The 21181-nt window shown below is 43.9% G+C and overlaps 1 protein-coding gene across 2 annotated transcripts in view; it reads right to left on the bottom strand.

Moving 5' to 3' along the window:
- BCAR3 (BCAR3 adaptor protein, NSP family member) overlaps positions 1-21181 on the bottom strand; it is a 183727-nt gene that overhangs the window by 54241 nt on the left and 108305 nt on the right. Inside the window, exon 1 of one of the 2 annotated variants that reach the window (XM_068239777.1) lies at positions 3037-3326. The exons of the other annotated variant lie outside the window; for it this stretch is intronic. Coding sequence (XP_068095878.1) covers positions 3037-3126 — 90 coding nt within the window. The 5' untranslated portion in view covers positions 3127-3326. Of the gene's footprint in view, positions 1-3036; positions 3327-21181 lie in introns of those variants that run through there. 2 annotated transcript variants of the gene reach the window in all.

The following is a 21181-nucleotide window of genomic DNA, read 5'->3' as shown; positions in this document are numbered from 1 at the left end:
AGCGCAAGGCTAGCTACATGATTTAAAAAAAAAAAAATCAAAAAATACTACTGTGCAGCCACCCTGGCGAACTTAATAGAACGCCAGGATGGTTAATGACTTAAAGGGGATGAAAGGACCAAAAGGGCAGATTACAAACCACAGAACATTAGCAGAGATGGTAAATCTATTCTGCATAATTTATCCTCAAGAAGAATCACAGAGGTGCTTGGCTGTGTTTCAGATCTATAATAGTTTATCTCCATAAATTGCCTGATGAAGCAGGACTATACCTGTGAAATGCATTCCAAAAATTGGAGCATCTAATAAAGGTTTTTTTTTGATACAAAAATAACAGATTTGTGTCTGTATATCCACGAGGGAGGCAAGTCCACCACAACTTCCCTCTTTTAAATGGTTTTTAGATGATTTTATTTAATTTTGGTCGCCTCTGTTCAAGTATTTGTACATTGCTTTAACCTCAAGGAGAATTCATTGGAAAGCATGTGGTCAGCCTGATTAGGTGACTGATTCACTGGTCACAATCATGTGGTTATTAATGATGAGTGAACCATTCTAACATGCATTTTAATATCATGAGGAAGGGGAAAATCATTACAGAGCTTCTGATTAACTTAAGCTGTGATTTGGTATTCTAAAATCTTACCTCCAGTGTGGGGCTAGTTAGCATATTGGTAATGCTTTTCAATCATCACTAGTAGTCATGTCTCACTTCTACTTCCTGCATGTACCGGTAGCGGTAGTACTTCTTCAAAAAGGGTCTGCACCTCCAAGTATTATAGCTCTTAAAGCACAGCTCTTTAATTGAAAATCCATAAAAAAAATGGTAAAAAGCTATAAAAAGTACAGGGTTGAGATCACAGCAATGTGGGTCTGACCAGCCTGAGGAAAGGCTGCTTGGCTCAGAAACAGAATGCTGAGGAAAGGCTGCTTGAAACAGAATGCTGTTGCTGGATCTCAGCCCTGCACTTTTTATCAGTTTTTACATTTATTTAATGGATTTTCAATAAAAGAGCTATGTTTAAGAGCTATAATACTTGGAGGTGCTGAGCCTATTTGAAGACTACACGATACCGTCTGAGGGGTGCGGAAAGACGGCCAGGTCATTGCACTCCTATCTTTTTAAAATACATAGGTGCTGATCGCACCAGGAAGATTGGTCCGATAGTACAACAGGAAGCAGAAGTATGAATATGATCACATGATTTCAACCTTCCAATTAGAGACTTTCAATCCACTGATCAAAGTGATGACTTGCTTCTCCATGCAAAAAACAAATCCATTCTCATTGTAGACTAAACTGATCCTCTCTTATGATTATCAGGAAGAAGCCAAATTAAAAGTCTTGGCAAAAAATAAAAGTACATTGTCTACAGAATTCCACAAACACTAATGAATAAACCGCAGAACAAGCAAAGTCTTCTGTGAAGCTGCAGAAGCAGACTAGTTTAGTTCATAAGGGTGCGAATATTAGCCAAACATACATCAGAGTCCGATCCTTTCATTCCAAGTGAATGGAGTTGTTCACATGGACGCCTAGAAAAACTTCATTGTGGCACTTTCATACAAACATAATCCTGTCTGCAATACTTCTGTATGTACTATATATGGCAGCCATTTGCTGAATTATAAAAAGTACTTTACCTATTATTATGGATGTGAATGCCAAATGTAGCTTTGAATAGTATAACATTTCATAAATCGTGTACAATCCACAGATAAGTCGTCCATTTACGCCTGCACCATTACAGTCAAACTGCAACATCAGATCAGTTAGTGACAAGATTATATACTCTATAAAGCGCTGCGGAAGAGGTCGGCATTCTATAAATAAAATTAATAATAATAACTAGTTGGAACCAGAATTTGAGGAAGTTGGAACTTTGCAGGAGACAATCAGAGCCTGAAGTAGTTGATAAATTAACCAGTTTTTGATCAATCAGCAGGTCTGGAATCTGATCAACCACTGCAAAGTTCTCTTTCAGTCCCCCACAAATTCTGCTAGCTTATGTCAATGGTTTCTGTGATTGTAACAACCTCATCCTCAAAAAGGAGAGCAGGAGACCCAGGTACAGAATCGTGTAAGATTCAGAAAAGCAAAATGCTAAGGATGTATACACTCACAAAGGTGGGGAGCAAATCCTTGCAACATGTGGGAAATGAACCGTTCCTGCTCGGTTTTCTGGGACTGTAACAGGAACTGGTCGGTCGTACTCAATGTTTTTTTACTACAAACTAAAAAACTATCACTTGTAAAAAGAGGTATGACGAGACACCTAAAGCAGGCGTGGAGGAGTCCATGCTTGCTATACAGCCATAGCAGGCACTGATTTTTTCACTAACCTGAGGAAGCAGGCAAGCACCTGCGAAGAAACACGCTGTCAATTTTATGTGCTCAAATAAAAGACCTTTTTTCAATAGACTGATCCAAATTCTTCAAGAGAGGTAAGATTGCCTCACTTTTTAGAAGATCAACAGCTTTATTTTATTAGCCTCTTTTATGCACTGGGTGCCTTCACCTCTGTTTTAAGTGCCCCACAAATTCCGGTTGGTTTAGAACCCAAATGTACATATTAATTGAATGTTCTGCTCAGGAATATAGTCAGGATTATGGTAGCATACAGATGAAGCTAAGGCACAACAGGCAACAGAGAACATGTACATCAAAAACACGGACACAGAATCATATACTTCATCTAATAAAGTGACAATGCAAAGCTTTCTTACAACACCAGTATTAAATAAAGTACACAGCACTGGAAATCCCCAGACCTAACCTGAAGATCAGGAAATATGTATATTTTAAAAATAATCTATTTCAAATAAATGAGGAGCTATGTAAATAACCAGTGAAAAACTACATTACATACAAAACTCAATAACAAAACAGTTTTCTGTCTATAAAGTTGTGTATCCCACAACATGAAAATCACAGAATTTTTTTTAGTACTTAATCTTTCCAAACTCTAATTTTATTAAAGTCAAGTTTTAATGATTCTACAATCTTCAGCTACTTGTAATGTTGGGGGTGCTTACCTTAATCCCAATGACTGATTTGCGCTGGTAGAAGCAGCACAGGGCTGCTGTGATCGTCTCAAACACATTACAGAAACAGTCCTTGGACATGGTGAGATCTTTGCCGAGGCTCTCATTAAACACTATAGAGATTACAGAACAAACTAATGTGTCTTCCCCTCAATGTCACTGCTGTCCAGTCTCCCACAAGCTGCTACATCTTCCTCTAGCCTGACATTTGCCTTGTCTGATTTGCTCAGATGGAGCAGTGTCTATGAACTCAGTGTTTTCTGGCATGTGAACACACAGCTTGCCATGTACAGAGTGCTAGCATTCTCATGTGATCGCTCTTACTCACCAATGAAATTCTAACCATCTGAGAAGCCTCCACCAGCTGAGCTCCCCGGGGGATTCAGTGCTGTATACAAACCGTTAAACATTCTCATGCTCTTCTATTGCATACCTGACACACCATGCCTCGTTCATTTCCCTGTCATCACAAGCAGGAACCAGTGCCAGTAAAGGGATGCCCTCACCTAAGCTGCACTTTTCCTCAGAGTTCACAGGGTCAGCCCGGGAAGGGCTACCTATGGCTTCATGTACTCACAGCAGAACCTATATGAGGGTTTATCTTCATTAGCCGAGGGACCACCTATCGCCTTGTAGACAAGCAGACCTCCCATAGTTTACTTTTAATTAGAAAGTCAACAGCGTACAGCATGTCATAGTGTGGTGTTCGATGTGGATAACTAATGTGATTTTGCTATAATCTGCAGTTATACAGTAATTACAAACTCCTGTGTTGACCTAGGTGGCCAGATCGCAAGGCATAGACAGAGGCATCTATAAACGGACACCAGTTCTGTTTCGTGATATGAAACATTATTGGTTGATTATAAGTTAATGTTTAAAACATCTAAATTATTTTAAAATATCATCTTGCAAGAGCTTGTTGAAGGAGGTCATCCCCACAGGGCCAGTTCTAGTAACAATGGGGCCGCAGGGCAAAATTAGCCGGGGCCCCTGCTGACCCTCCCTCCCAATCACCTCCCAGCTTAACTGGGCTCCCCAGGGCCCCTGCAGAGTATTTGGCAGTGTAGTATCTCACCTGTCTCCACCAGCACAAGTGAGACGCTACCCCGCCAAAGACTCTGCAGAGGCTCCAGGGAGCACGGTTAAGATGAGGGGATACACCCTGGGGCCCATACAGGCTCTGGGGCCCTGGTCCAATTTCCCTCTTTGCCTATATGGTAGCACCCCACTGCGCAGGCTCAGATGACTCGCTCCAATGAAGTAGCACAGAGATGACCATGCTCAACGTAGCAACTGCTCCTTGCTACTGTGCAGGCATCTGTGCAGTGCGGCCGCACTCCTTCTCGTAAGGGAGTCAGTCACTAATTTCTGAGGGTCTCAGTGCGGGATCGGTGTTCAGCAGAAGGATGGGGGGAAGCCTCTAGAGTGTGCAGAGAGACTTCCCTCTACCTACGAAAGCACCTACTGTACATTTTTTGGGCTGTGAATCTTACAGGTTTGCTTTAACCACTTAAGGACTGCAGTCATAAAACCCCTTAAGGACCAGAGCCTTTTTTTCCATTCGGACCACTGCAGCTTTCACGGTTTATTGCTCAGTCATACAACCTACCACCTAAATGAATTTTACCTCCTTTTCTTGTCACTAATACAGCTTTCTTTCGGTGCTATTTGATTGCTGCTGCGAGTTTTACTTTTTATTATATTCATCAAAAAAGACATGAATTTTGTCAAAAAAATGACTTTTTTAACTTTCTGTGCTGACATTTTTCAAATAAAGTAAAATTTCCTATACATTTGAGCGCGAAAGTTATTCTGCTACATGTCTTTGATTAAAAAAAAAACATTCAGTGTATATTTATTGGATTGGGTAAAAGTTATAGCGTTTACAAACTATGGTGCCAAAAGTGAATTTTCCCATTTTCAAGCATCTCTGACTTTTCTGCGCACCTGTCAGGTTTCATGAGGGGCTAAAATTCCAGGATAGTACAAATCCCCCCCAAATGACCCCATTTTGGAAAGAAGACATCCCAAAGTATTCAGTGAGAGGCATGGTGAGTTCATAGAAGATTTTATTTTTTGTCACAAGTTAGCGGAAAATGACACTTTGTAACCAAAAAAAAAAAAAAAAAAGTTTCCATTTCTTCTAACTTGCGACAAAAAAAAATGAAATCTGCCACGGACTCACTATGCTACTCTCTGAATACCTTGAAGTGTCTACTTTCCAAAATGGGGTCATTTGTGGGGTGTGTTCACTGTCCTGGCATTTTGGGGGGTGCCTAATTGTAAGCACCCCTGTAAAGCCTAAAGATGCTTATTGGACTTTGGGCCCCTTAGCGCAGTTAGGCTGCAAAAAAGTGCCACACATGTGGTATTGCCGTACTCAGGAGAAGTAGTATAATGTGTTTTGGGGTGTATTTTTACACATACCCATGCTGGGTGGGAGAAATATCTCCGTAAATGACAATTGTTTTCTTTTTTTTACACACAATTGTCAATTTATAGAGATATTTCTCCCACTCAGCATGGGTATGTGGAAAAATACACCCCAAAACACATTATACTACTTCTCCTGAGTAAGGCGATACCACATGTGTGGCACTTTTTTGCACCCTAACTGCGCTAAGGGGCCCAAAGTCCAATGAGTACCTTTAGGATTTCACAGGTCATTTTGAGAAATTTCGTTTCAAGACTGCTCCTCACGGTTTAGGGCCCCTAAAATGCCAGGACAGTATAGGAATCCCACAAATTACCCCATTTTAGAAAGAAGACACCCCAAGGTATTCCATTAGGAGGATGGTGAGTTCATAGAAGATTTTTTTTTTTTGTCACAAGTTAGCGGAAATTGATTTGAATTGTTTTTTTTCACAAAGTGTCATTTTCTGCTAACTTGTGACAAAAATAAAATCTTCTATGAACTCACCATACTCCTAACGGAATACCTTGGGGTGTCTTCTTTCTAAAATGGGGTCATTTGTGGGGTTACTATACTGCCCTGGCATTTTAGGGGCCCTAAACCGTGAGGAGTAGTCTTGAAACCAAATGTCGCAAAATGACCTGTGAAATCCTAAAGGTACTCATTGGACTTTGGGCCCCTTAGCGCACTTAGGGTGCAAAAAAGTGCCACACATGTGGTACCGCCGTACTCAGGAGAAGTAGTATAATGTGTTTTGGGGTGTATTTTTACACATACAGATGCTAGGTGGGAGAAATATCTCTGTAAATGACAATTATTTGATTTTTTTTACACACAATTGTCCATTTACAGAGAGATTTCTCCCACCCAGCATGGGTATGTATAAAAATACACCTCAAAACACATTATACTACTTCTTCTGAGTACGGCGATACCACATGTGTGACACTTTTTTGCAACCTAGGTGCGCTAAGGGGCCTAACGTCCTATTCACAGGTCATTTTGAGGCATTTGGATTCTAGACTACTCCTCACGGTTTAGGGCCCCTAAAATGCCAGGGCAGTATAGGAACCTCACAAGTGACCCCATTTTAGAAAGAAGACACCCCAAGGTATTCCGTTAGGGGTATGGTAAGTTCATAGAAGATTTTTTTTTTGTCACAAGTTAGCGGAAAATGACACTTTGTGAAAAAAAAAACAATACATATCAATTTCCGCTAACTTGTGACAAAAAATAAAATCTTCTATGAACTCACCATACTCCTAACGGAATACCTTGGGGTGTCTTCTTTCTAGAATGGGGTCATTTGTGGGGTTCCAATACTGCCCTGGCATTTTAGGGGCCCTAAACCGTGAGGAGTAGTCTTGAACCCAAATGTCTCAAAATGACCTGTGAAATCCTAAAGGTACTCATTGGACTTTGGGCCCCTTAGCACAGTTAGGCTGCAAAAAAGTGTCACACATGTGGTATCGCCGTACTCAGAAGAAGTAGTATAATGTGTTTTGTGGTGTATTTTTACATATAACCATGCTGGGTGGGAGAAATATCTCTGTAAATGACACATTTTTGATTTTTTTTACACACAATTGTCCATTTACAGAGAGATTTCTCCCACCCAGCATGGGTATGTGTAAAAATACACCACAAAACACATTATACTACTTCTCCTGAGTATGGCGATACTACATGTGTGACACTTTTTTGCAGCCTAGGTGCGCTAAGGGGCCCAACGTCCTATTCACAGGTCATTTTGAGGCATTTGTTTTCTAGACTACTCCCTACGGTTTAGGGCCCCTAAAATGCCAGGGCAGTATAGGAACCCCACAAGTGACCCCATTTTAGAAAGACGACACCCCAAGGTATTCCGTTAGGGGTATGGTGAGTTCATAGAAGATTTTATTTTTTGTCACAAGTTAGTGAAAAATGACACTTTGTGAAAAAAACAATAAAAATCCAATTTCCGCTAACTTTTGACAAAAAATAAAATCTTCTATGAACTCATCATACACCTAACAGAATACCTTGGGGTGTCTTCTTTCTAAAATGGGGTCACTTGTGGGGTTCCTATACTGCCCTGGCATTTTACGGGCCCAAAACTGTGAGTAGTCTGGAAACCAAATTTCTCAAAATGACTGTTCAGGGGTATAAGCATCTGCAAATTTTGATGACAGGTGGTCTATGAGGGGGCAAATTTTGTGGAAACGGTCATAAGCAGGGTGGCCTCTTAGATGACAGGATGAATTGGGCCTGATCTGATGGATAGGAGTGCTAGGGGGGTGACAGGAGGTGATTGATGGGTGTCTCAGGGGGCGGTTAGAGGGGAAAATAGATGCAATCAATGCACTGGGGAGGTGATCGGAAGGGGGTCTGAGGGGGATCTGAGGGTTTGGCCGAGTGATCAGGGCCCACACGGGGCAAATTAGGGCCTGATCTGATGGGTAGGTGTGCTAGGGGGTGACAGGAGGTGATTTATGGGTGTCTCAAGGTGTGATTAGAGGGGGGAAATAGATGCAAGCAATGCACTAGCGAGGTGATCAGGGCTGGGGTCTGAGGGCGTTCTGAGGTGTGGGCGGGTGATTGGGTGCCCGCAAGGGGCAGATTAGGGTCTAATCTGATGGGTAACAGTGACAGGTGGTGATAGGGGGTGATTGATGGGTAATTAGTGGGTGTTTAGAGGAGAGAAGAGATGTAAACACTGCACTTGGGAGGTGATCTGATGTCGGATCTGCGGGCGATCTATTGGTGTGGGTGGGTGATCAGATTGCCCGCAAGGGGCAGGTTAGGGGCTGATTGATGGGTGGCAGTGACAGGGGGTGATTGATGGGTGGCAGTGACAGGGGGTGATTGATGGGTGATTGACAGGTGATCAGTGGGTTATTACAGGGAATAACAGATGTAAATATTGCACTGGCGAATTGATAAGGGGGGGGTCTGAGGGCAATCTGAGCGTGTGGGCGGGTGATTGGGTGCCCGCAAGGGGCAGATTAGGGTCTAATCTGATGGGTAACAGTGACAGGTGGTGATAGGGGGTGATTGATGGGTAATTAGTGGGTGTTTAGAGGAGAGAATAGATGTAAACACTGCACTTGGGAGGTGATCTGATGTCGGATCTGCGGGCGATCTATTGGTGTGGGTGGGTGATCAGATTGCCCGCAAGGGGCAGGTTAGGGGCTGATTGATGGGTGGCAGTGACAGGGGGTGATTGATGGGTGGCAGTGACAGGGGGTGATTGACAGGTGATCAGTGGGTTATTACAGGGAAGAACGGATGTAAATAATGCACTGGCGAATCGATAAGGGGGGGTTTGAGGGCAATCTGAGCGTGTGGGCGGGCGATTGGGTGCCCGCAAGGGTCTAATCTGATGGGTAACAGTGGCAGGTGGTGATAGGGGGTGATTGATGGGTAATTAGTGGGTGTTTAGAGGAGAGAATAGATGTAAACGATGGATTTGGGAGGTGATCTGATGTCGGATCTGCGGGCGATCTATTGGTGTGGGTGGGTGATCAGATTGCCCGCAAGGGGCAGGTTAGGGGCTGATTGATGGGTGGCAGTGACAGGGGGTGATTGATGGGTGGCAGTGACAGGGGGTGATTGACAGGTGATCAGTGGGTTATTACAGGGAAGAACGGATGTAAATAATGCACTGGCGAATCGATAAGGGGGGGGTTGAGGGCAATCTGAGCGTGTGGGCGGGCGATTGGGTGCCCGCAAGGGTCTAATCTGATGGGTAACAGTGACAGGTGGTGATAGGGGGTGATTGATGGGTGATTGATGGGTAATTAGTGGGTGTTTAGAGGAGAGAATAGATGTAAACGATGGATTTGGGAGGTGATCTGATGTCGGATCTGCGGGCGATTTATTGGTGTGGGTGGGTGATCAGATTGCCCGCAAGGGGCAGGTTAGGGGCTGATTGATGGGTGGCAGTGACAGGGGGTGATTGACGGGTGATTGACGGGTGATTGATGAGTGATTGACGGGTGATTGACAGGTGATCAGGGGGGATAGATGCATACAGTACACAGGGGGGGGGGAGGGTCTGGGGGGGTCTGGGGAGAATCTGAGGGGTGGGGGGGTGATCAGGAGGGAGCAGGGGGCAGTTTAGGGACTAAAAAAAAAAATAGCGTTGACAGATAGTGACAGGGAGTGATTGATGGGTGATTAGGGGGGTGATTGTGTGCAAATGGTGGTCTGGGGGGTGGGCAGGGGGGGGTCTGAGGGGTACTGTGGGCGATCAGGGGGCAGGGGGGGGCAGATCAGTGTGTTTGGGTGCAGACTAGGGTGGCTGCAGCCTGCCCTGGTGGTCCCTCGGACACTGGGACCACCAGGGCAGGAGGCAGCCTGTATAATACACTTTGTAAACATTACACTTACGCTTCCTATCCGGGGATCGTCGGGTTAACAACCCGCCGGCGCTTCCGATTGGCCGGCGGGTTGACGTCGCGGGTGGGCGGAGCCTATTTCCGGTGGATGCGCGCGCATCCCAGCGCGCGATCCCCGGCCAGAGAGTGCCCCAGGACCTGACGCCAATCTGCGTTACGTGGTCCTGGGGCTGCCACTTTGCCGCCGCCAATATGAAGTAGGCGGTCGGCAAGTGGTTAAAGAGAACCTGAACTGAAAATAAAAAGGCAAAATAACCATACACAGGTCATTCTTACCTCCTGTGTAGTCTACTCCTCAATCTCTTTCTCCTCTCCTGCATCCCATTTGTCCACTGTGATCAATGAATTTCTCCATCCTCCGTTTTAAAAATGACCATTACCCCATAACAGCTTCCTGGTCAGCACACTGTTGAACTGTAAAATTACCCACTTGAGCCCTAGGGAAACATGGACATTACCTTGCACATTTAGTTGTAACTGTCAGCTGCTGATATATAACTAAAAGCAAATGGAATATTTCAATTCTGACAAAATATTGTCAGAACTGGAAGGAATCACTGTAAGAAGAAAATTGTGAGCTTCTGAGAGGAACTGACGGTGAGGTTAGTATGTAATATTCATTTGCAGCTACATCATGTGTTTACTTTCAATAATTTTACTCGCTTCAGGTTCCCTTTAAGCCTGTGTGGAGAGGTGTACAACTGCAGAGCTACACAGTATGATTTAGATCTGAAAAGTTCAGTTTAAAAGTTAGTTTATTCGATAATCAAAGTGATTGCTTTGAGAGTGCCATGTTCAAATCTGAGTTTGTACAGTACAAAACGATAACATTTGTAAAGTGCTTTTCTCCCATGAGAAGCTAATAGATATGGCTCAGACCAATGCAGGATTGCAGCTGAACTGTGTTAAGGGGACCATACACCTAACGACAGTAATCGAAACGGCTGTGAAATCACCGCGCACACCGCTGACAGAACGATCGATTTCCGTCCGAAAATCGTTCCCGGCGATTCATCCGTGTGGAAGATTTCCGGTCGCCGGCGGGTCGGGAGTGCGTCGTTACCGGCGTTCGAATGCCCGACGACCGACGCAATACAGCGGTAATACATTACCTGCTCCAGCCGGCGCGAGTCCCCTGGTCTTCTCCGCTTCGGGCTCCAAAACCGTTTCTTCTGCGCTTCGGGCTCCAGAGCTACACAGAACTTCCTGTCCCGGCAGGAGGTTTAAACAGTAGAGCGCCCTCTGCAGGAAGTTAAGTAGCCGGAGCGGAGAAAGAGACAGCGGGGACTCGCGCCGGCCGGAACAGCAGCGGCAGCTCCACAGATTGTGATCGGTTTCAGGCTAAAATCGATTCACAATCTGTTTGCAGTAAAGGTGGCCATACAATCCCTCTCTGATCAGATTTGATCAGAGAGGGATCTATCTGTAGGTCGAATCTGATGGCAAATCGACCAGTGTATGGCCACCTTTAGGCCAGTGCACACCAAAAACCGCTAGCCGATCTGCAAAACGCTAGATGTTTTTGAAGCAGATTTCAGAGCGAATCTAGGCATGTTTAGAGACATTTTCTAAACATGCCTAGTGTTTTTTGGAGCGTTTTTGTGTAGCAGATTACAAATATTGTTACAGTAAAGCTGTTACTGAACAGCTACTAAACTACAAAAACGCCTGGAAAACCGCTCTGATCTAGCATTTTTCAGAGAGGTTTTCTACTTTCCTATACTTTAACATTGAGGCAGAAATCTAAAAAATGCTGCAGCCCCCGAGTTTGCGTTTGTGGAAAAAACGAGTCACTCTGGTGTGCACCATCCCATTCACTTTCATTAGCCAAGCGGTTTTCCCCCTACAAGCTTTTTCAAAAATGCTCCAGAACCGCTCTGGTGTGCACCAGCCCTTACAGAGGAAATAGCTGTTCATAAATGCCAAGAAGGCTCTGTTTGCAAAGCTTTTGAGGTGGACTCTTGTGGGGTTTTAACCCTTTGGGGACCGGCTGCCTAACCCCCCCCTTAAGGACCAGGCCATTTTACATGCGAGGGGCGGGGTGCATTTGGGGGGGTCACGCAGCCAGATCCTCAGTATAGCTAGCTGGGCATAGTATCCCCAGTGTAGCCCAGTGTTCCCTGAAATGCCAGCAGCCTTTACTCACCACCCAGACTCCAGCGATGAGCAGCTCTAGCCGCCTCCGCTCTGGCCGGCATCCTTGCTTGCACTGCCATTAAGTTCCGGGTCACGGCTTGATGACATCATCAAGCCGGGACCCAACACTTTTGTCAGAGCAGGCAGAGATGCCGGCCAGAGGGGTACGAACGTGTCGGGAGCGAAAATGGCAGGTGGTGTAAATCCTATGCCACATCAGGCTTAGACAGCCACAACTGCGGTATAGGATTTACCATCAGCAGTCCCCAAAAGGTTACATAAAGCAGATTTTTTTTAAATTTTCGATAATACACCAGAGAAGTGATTGTGGTTGCTGGCTAGGGAGCGTTTTATCACGACTAAAGTTTGTCAGACAGCTGGCGGCATGCTATGAAAACCTTGTCATGAGGAAAAAGGGACACAAAAGACAAATATGCTTAGCTGCTGGACTGTCAAGCTGTCAGAGCCTTCTCTCTTACCTAGCAGTCACACAAAGCCCCCCATTCCATTGTGTCACATAACTCACTATGAGAAAGTTTCTGCATGGAATGTATAGCAGCTGCTGAAAGCAAAACACACCTAAATTGGGGATCATCTCTTGGAAGCCTAATGTGATAACACAAAGAAAAACAACCATTAATCCTTTCACAGACATAACCATTACTGTTCTCATCAGAACCTACAGAGGCATTTCATTCTGACATGCAAACCAAAGTAGGTTTTCTACAGTACGTCTGTTATTTACCTCACGCTATGGTCCCTTCATAACCTCTGTCCTGTATATGCAGGTTTTTTTACCAGTAGAAAATGTACACGATTGGGTAATTCTGATTCAGAGGGGCCTTAAGGCTCATAAACACATCAGACCATAGTCTTTGGAAAATGAAAGATCACAGACCAATTTTACCCCCTTCCATGTAGTATGAGAGCCATACCTACACAGTCTATTCTATGGAGCTGAACTCCCCATCAGATAGAAATCTTTACAAGATGCTGCACACAAAGATACTGTACACATTCAAAAGATCAGTATCTGCAAAAGATCTGTTCCTGCAAAAGATCCGTTCCTGCAAAATGCATTCATAGTCTATGATATCTGCAGATCCTCATACACACCTTGTTTAACAGACATTCATCTGCAGATCAGATCCACCAGGATGGATTTTTAGATCTGCAGATGATTGTCTGATCTGCAGATGAATGTCAGTTAAACAATGTGTGTATGATGATCTGCAGATCTCAGACTATGAATGCAATTTGCAGGAATGGATCTTTGGCAGGAACAGATCTTTTGCAGATACTGATCTTTTGTGTCTGTACAGCATCTGTGTGTGCAGCATCTAGCAAAGATTTTTTTTGATGGGGAGTTCAGCTCCATAGAAAAGACTGTGAAGGTATGGCTCTCATACTACATGGAAGGGTGGTAATATTGGTATGTGATCTTTCATTTTCCAAAGACTATAGTCTGTGTGTATGAGCATTTAGGCCTGAGACCCACGGGAACGGTTTCAGCCCTGCTTTTTAATCCCCACCAATTGCAAAAGCGCCAGGCTAATGAAAGTCAATGAAGGTGAACCCACAGGATCGCTTGAGATTTCCCCTGCATAATTTTTAGCTTCAGAAGGTTTTTATTGACAACACATCCATTCAACTGGTGTGGGACTGCCAATAGTTAAACAATGCCGCACTTGTGGTTGCCTAAGCTTGATGCGGTGTAGCTTTAATGCCGGCCGCTCCCGCGCACGGGACGCGGGACAGCAGAGTTCCGTACATCAGTCAGAAGCAGTTTTCATTGGCTCCTGACCTCCTGATCCCTGTAAGCCAAACTCAGTATAGACCAGGGCTGGGCAAACTTTAAGCGGCCGGGCTGCATGTTGTGGACCGTGGGCCGCATTCCTAAAATTCTCCTCCCCCTCCCTCCGTGCAGAGTCGCAAGCAAGCGGTAATGGGGGAGACTTAAAACTCACCTGATCGCCATCCATCCAGCGTTGAGTCTCCATGGCAACAGGGTGTCACATGACATAATGTTGGGACGTGCCAGCGTATTACACGCTGGCAGAAACAGCACAAGCGAGCCTTCTCCAGGCCGCAGTTTGCTCAGCTCTGGTATAGACTACTTAAAGAGAACCAGAGACGTTGGACTAAAGATTTTATACATACCTGAGGCTTCCTCCAGCCCCATAAGCCTGGATCGCTCCCACGCCACCGTCCTCCGCTGCCTCTATCCGCCGGTACCGGGTCCCGTACTTTCGGCCAGTCGACGCAAGCGCAGTGCGTCACTGCCGGCGGACGTGGCCAATTGTACGCAAGAACAGGGACTGCCTCCATATCCTTACGCATGCGCCTCCATACTACGCAGGCGCCTGCGTAAGGATATGGAGGGAGTCCCTGCTCTTGCGTACAATTGGTCGCGTCCGCTGGAAGTGACGGGACCCGGTAGCGCCGATAGAGGCAGCGGAGGACGGCGGCGTGGGAGCGATCCAGGCTTATGGGGCTGGAGGAAGCCCCAGGTATGCTTAAAAGCTTTTTCATTTTTTTTAATACAGTTCGTCTCTGGTTCCCTTTAAGGGGGCCCAATGTAAAATTTGTGCTGGGGCCAGGGATCCTAGCCAACTCAGGTCTGGGGCCCACAAGAAGCGCTTTTCTAAGCACTTGTGATTTGAAAAGCTCTTGCTTATGTAATGCTATGGGGGGATTTTGTGAAAATCACATTTCTCAAGTTGGATCACACAAATAGCATTACATTAGCAAGAGCTTATAAAAGCACTGCTAGTGGGCCCAAGGCCTCACAGTGTTTATGCACAACCCTGGCACATTTTATTTATGACTTTAATTTAGAAAAAAAGAGGGCAGGGATCAGAACTCTGATTGAACCGCTGCATGTATCCCTACTGGAGATAATCCCCACATACATACATACATACATACATACATACATACATACATACATTTAGAGGGTACTGGGATACATTTATTGTTTGAGGGTAAATGTAGATACCATAAACCCATCAGGGATACCCAGTAAACTTATAAAGAAGTAAGATATGTACAGTTGAACAGCACAGTCCGTATTTTACAACAGAACAGATTCACTAGCAAACAAAAATAGGTGGCTATATACTGTAGCTATCGAGTTACCTCACAGTAATGTGTGAGAACAAGTCACTGGGAATTAGCACTGCCCCTCAAACAGCCACATCTGAACCACCCCAACCTGGGATGGAGACCTAGAAGTCTTGTTATCAATGTGACAGTCGTATAAATGTACGAAAGTGATATTCCCTGCTTGTTGGTTAAAAAAATAAATAAATAAAAAAAAAAAAAAAAAAAGCAATCCCCTCAGCTCGGATCCATGCATAAAAAGAAAACTATCAAACATTATAGAAGATTTCTTGCTTTAAATGTATTATACGCAGAGAACGCTACAGCCTTGCCACAAGTTTAGTAACAGCAGTGTCTGCTGGGTGTGTAACTTTGCTGATTATTGCAGCCGCATGTCGCAATGCTTCCTGATCTGTGCAGTAAACTACTCATGCAGGAATATGGTAGTTAGTGCGGTGTTACCAGGCAGGAAAAACTACCGATGTCAGAGCTGGAATACGCCCTATGAGACAAAAAAGTCCTTTTAACTGACCATAGCAGGCTGCAAACTGAAACGGGGAGATCATTTTAAATAACAGTGACTTGAGTAGCACCAATGCATGAAAGAGATTGCACTCACAGCTATGCGAATTCTTGTACCGCTCAGTGGAGTAAAAAAACACTTTAAAAATAAATCACTTTCTGTGCCACAGACTACAGGTTTCAATTTTCTTTAGAGATTTAGTCTGTGCCTTCCTCCTCGCTGTCTGAAAAACAAGAAGATGCAATCCAAGCATGGGCAGCAGCCCCACCCACAGTGTCCTTCTCAGCAAATAATGGTCTTTGTTAAGAGGAAGCCCCACACACATACGGAAGTTATATATACGCTAGTTGGGTTGAAAAAAGAAATACGTCCAAGTTCAACCAGAAGTTTTAACAGGTCGTTAACGAAATAAAAAGAGACTTCTACAAAGCATAATAGTGAAGGAGAAATGTAGCACAGCTTTAAAGAACAAGCGACACCCATGCTAACCTAGTAATAAAAAATACATATATAAGTAGATAAATACTACTTACAATAACAGATGTATTGTGCTATCCACGTAATGATTCCAGTGAATTTTATAAAGGAAAAGCAGAAAATCCTATTGTAGGCAGTGGCCATCTTACCAAGCTAATGCTGACATCATATCCTCCCTGACTCTTGTTTCCCCCCCCCCTACCTTCTCTTGCTCATTGTGTATTCATTAGCTGCCCTCCTCCCAGAGTCTTCAGACACTCCCACTGAGGTGTATACAAGGAACTGCACTGTTTTTTATTTTCTACTCCAATCACTGAGTCACCTCAGCCTTGCTTGTAAACACAAGTAATCAGAGGGTGTTTCTGATAAGGAGCTAGGCAGGGAAATACATGGAAGAGGAGGAATATATTATGGATAAAAAGAACTCCCAGCATTCAAAGGGCCAGTGCTCCTAAAGTATGTGATAACTCCAAACCATAACAGCAGAAAAAGTTTTGCAAGTTTTGAAGGCAGGATTAGCATCTTTATCACTTAACACACTCAGACCAATTGCTGTTGAAATTTGATTTTTATGGTGACAATAACGCTTTAAGCATATGTAAGGTGTGTAATCAGCAACTTGTAAAGCCCCATTCACAACAAGTTCTCAGCTGAGGTGGCCGATTGGGGTCATCTCTGCCAATAATCTCATATGTGTGTACAGCCACCCAGATCACCCAGATAAGTTACTGATCTGGAGTGCTGGGTTGTCTCGGCCGAGCACATTTTCCTCTTCCTCACCCCCATGCGCTGCACCATTTTCCACCATGGCCTTGAACTGCTGCCAAAGGGAACCAGTCTTGATCCCTACGGGGGAAATTTTTGTGTTAGTCTATGTCCCTTAAATGCAACGGAGTTGTTTATATTACCATGTATAGTGAACTTAATTCTTATTTACATAAACATAACTGAAATTTCTCCCCAGCATCAGACTGAAACAGCTGATTGCCTTCTGTAATAATATGTATACAATTTGTTGCATTGTTTGGTGTATTCACAGACACAGCCAGCCTGGAGAGTTCCCATCGCTGACAGAGAACGGCAATGCTCTCACTAATCAGCCTCTCACCAGCCTGTTCCTCTGTGTACAGCAAACTTATTATGAGAGAAAGTAATGTTTACTGATTAGAACCAGGGAAGGCCATAATCGCTGCCATTGAGAGAATTGAGGCGGTAGAAAATGAGGTGTCAGGGGACTGTGTTTTCATGAATGCCATTTTTAAGGATATCATTAGCCTGGGAAATGTAGAACAGCCTGGTGCTGCCAGAATGATACATGGAAACTTGTGTCTGCAGGAATTCCATGTGAACGGCCATGATTAGCAGATGAACCAACAACGCGAAGCTCATTTACAGGGGATTTACTTTACTACCAACACAATGAACGGGAGCCTAGAATATCTCCATGCAAGTGGTAAATGGCACATACAGGTTCCATAGTTTGTACCATAATCAGAAATGCCCATTTGTTAAAATTATAATAATAATAATAATAATAATAATAATAATAATAATCAGAAAAGGTGTCACTACTCTGAAACAGGATTTTTTCTTCCCTACATTTATTAAAAAGAGTAATTTGTAAGTGTAACTGTAGCTTTTAAAATTACCATTAATTCCAGCCACATTTATAAAGTGAAAACAAAAACCCCAGATGGCTGCAGAGTGAAATTGAAAATTCTGAAAAGGCCAGTGTATCCAATGTCACGTATGCAGCTTGTTTACGTAAACGTGTATTTTTACTTCTTGGATAAACCGTGTCTCTATGACCACTCTGAGAATTTATCCTCCCTTCCTGTCTGTGAGACCTCTACCACAGAATTTCTCCTCACTTCCTGTCTGTGAGACCTCTACCACAGAATTTCACCTCACTTCCTGTCTGTGAGACCTCTACCACAGAATTTCTCCTCACTTCCTGTCTGTGAGACCTCTACCACAGAATTTCTTCTCACTTCCTGTCTGTGAGACCTCTACCACAGAATTTCTCCTCACTTCTTGTCTGTGAGACCTCTACCACAGAATTTCTCCTCCCTTCCTGTCTGCGAGACCTCTACCACAAAATTTCTCCTCACTTCCTGTCTGCGAGACCTCTACCACAGAATTTCTCCTCACTTCCTGTCTGTGAGACCTCTACCACAGAATTTCTCGAAAACGTCTGTCTGTGAGACCCCCACTACAGAATATTTTCTGTAGGTGAGAACTCTTACCAGAGTGGCTGGATAGTGTACTGGTTAAGGGCTCTACCTCTGACACAGAAGACCAGGGTTCGCATTTCGGCTCTTCCTGTTCAGTAAGCCAGCACCTTATTTGGTGAGGAGACCATATGCAACACTGCTATCGCCTACAGAGCACGCCCTAGTGGCTGCAGCTCTAGAGCTTGGAGTCCACCAGGAAAACATTGTGATATAAATGCTGTGTCTGTCAGAATTTCCTGACACTTCTAGTCTGTAAGACCTCTACCACAGAATGTCTCCTCACTGCTGTCTAGACCTCTGTCCCAGGGCTGTCATCTTTTAATGTGTTTTAGTAATTCTTGGGGGTGTTCTTTTTTTTTTTTTTTTTTTTTTTACAAGTGTCAAAACAGCCCATTTAGCTTCTAATGTTTTATATTCCATGAGCCTGATGTTTTGTTTTTCATTGTATTATATTGCTCCCAATACATAGCCTCTATCTTACTTGCACCACATTTCATGATGATCTCTGCAGGTAAAGACATTTATGGATAGTGTTTAAATTTCATGGATGCAGCATACAGAGGACAATTTTTACAGGCTGTCCAAAATGTACACATAACTGCAGATCCTGCTCTGTCCCTGTAGGAGACAACCACTTCCTGCCTGGGTAGGAAGCTAGGAAGACTTTCCCAGATGAGATTCTATCCCTTTACTTTTAGATGAGAATTTACTCAGTACATAGAAAAGAAGCAACTGTGTAAACAGTTTGTCAAAACTCAAAACCGAGAATATATCCAGGGACACAAATTTTCAGGAAGAAACCTTGAAGCCCTGGACCTCACCCTGCTGGCAGTTATGCAAGAACTAATGAGTATGTGTGTGGCATTGATCCTTGTGTGGCTATGGCATGTTGCTTGTATAGCTGCAGGTCATGTAGACACAGTCATTGCCACAACAACTGTACAACAAAATGTGTGACAGGTGCAGCCCGTGCTGGTCAAGAGGAGAGCAACAAGAACCAATAAAGCACAACCAACCTTACAATGCTAGGGAGAGGTTGTGATGACTAAGAAAACAGAATGTCCCACTGGCTACTACATAACGTAAAGTCAAAACTGCATCACTTACAATTAAGAAGACTTGCAAGCACATACAACCTTTTGTTATGTATAGATGACAGGAGAGGGCGACTAGTGTGTTAATAGTTTGAGCATTTATTGGGTGAAATAACCAGATTTCTCCTGGGAAGAACTGTAAAGTAAACAAACACTGACTGGCCAAGGCTTTCCCCATAAGCAGCAACCAATAAGAGTTTGAGTCCCTTTGACTACTCCAAGGATCAGAGTTTATGATATTGGGCACTACTGCTACCTTTAATTTACTTGACTGAACCTTACCATATATTCGTGGGGGGGGGCATGAACGTTCTCAGCCAGCATCAAGGACTGTTCTGGTGGGGACAATCCCTAGTCTTGTAAGCCCTCATATAAATACAACTTATGCCATAGACTACTTCGGAAATTTAAGATAGTGGCAGCTAAGACTGTGGCCTAGTGCACACCAAAAACCACTAGCAGATCCGCAAAATGCTAGCAGATTTTGAAACGCTTTTTCTTATTTTTCTGCAGCGTTTCAGCTAGCGTTTTGCGGTTTTGTGTAGCGGTTTTGGTATAGTAGATTTCATGTATTGTTACAGTAAAGCTGTTACTGAACAGCTACTGTAACAAAAACGCCTGGCAAACCGCTCTGAAGTGCCGTTTTTCAGAGCGGTTTGCGTTTTTCCTATACTTAACATTGAGGCAGAAACGCATCCGCAATCCAAAATCTGCAGCAGCCTGGGAGTATGCGTTTCTGCAAAACGCCTCCCGCTCTGGTGTGCACCAGCCCATTGAAATACATTACCCTAGCGGATCCGCACCCGCAAGCAGATCGCAAACCGCAGCGGAAACGCTCCGGTGTGCACTAGGCCATAGTGTATGTACCATATCTTAAAGGAAACCTGAAGTGAGAAGTATACGGAGGCTGTCATATTTATTTCCTTTTAAACGATACAAGTTGCCTGGTAGCCCTGCTACTCTATTTGACTGTAACAGTGTCAAAATCACTCCAGAAACAAACCTGCAGCTAATCTTGTCAGATTTGACAAATGCCAGAAACACCTGATCTGCTGCATGCTTTATCAGGGTCTATGGCTAAAAATATTAGAGGCAGGGGATCATCAGGATAGCCAAGCAAACGGTATTGCTTAAAAGGAGATAAAGGAAATAAATATGGCAGCCTCCATATCCCTCTCTCTTTGGGTTCCCTTTAAGGACAGAATGCCACTTAGACAAATATATTTACCCACAATGCCCCTCTGCCAGGATCCTATTTGGACCCAGGTACCTACTTTCATATGTTACCTAATCAAAAGCACTGCATATCATCCTGGAATATGCACACAAGCCAGGCAAGGGTACCAGAGGTATAAATAAACAGTTGAGCTGTGAGGGCTTCATGACAGAAAAACTGTACTATGCTGAGATTTTGCTGATAACTCACGTCTTGCTATTGATGATCATCAGCAGAACAGGAAGATAAAATGTCAACATGGGACACCAACAGCAATTAAATGCATAGGAAATGCAAAGCGGTTTGAACACTTTACCACACTGCTAAAATTCACTTATTTTTATTTATTTTTTGACTAAATCCTCATGTCAAAGATTTCATCTCATCTCAAAATGGAATCTAGAAAGCAAGAACAATGTAACAGATGTTACCTCTCAAAAAGGGAATCTGAAGTGAAAATAAACTTATGATATAATGAATTGTGTGTGAAGTACAGCTAAGAAATAGAACATTAGAAGCAAAGACCAGAGGCTCAAATTGTTTCTAGTACAGGAAGAGC

This window comes from Hyperolius riggenbachi, chromosome 6 (genome assembly GCF_040937935.1).
Source record: "Hyperolius riggenbachi isolate aHypRig1 chromosome 6, aHypRig1.pri, whole genome shotgun sequence".
Classification (NCBI taxonomy): Eukaryota; Metazoa; Chordata; class Amphibia; order Anura; family Hyperoliidae; genus Hyperolius; species Hyperolius riggenbachi.
The sequence above is the reverse complement of the archived record's forward strand: the minus strand, read 5'-3'. Positions and strand labels throughout refer to the sequence as shown.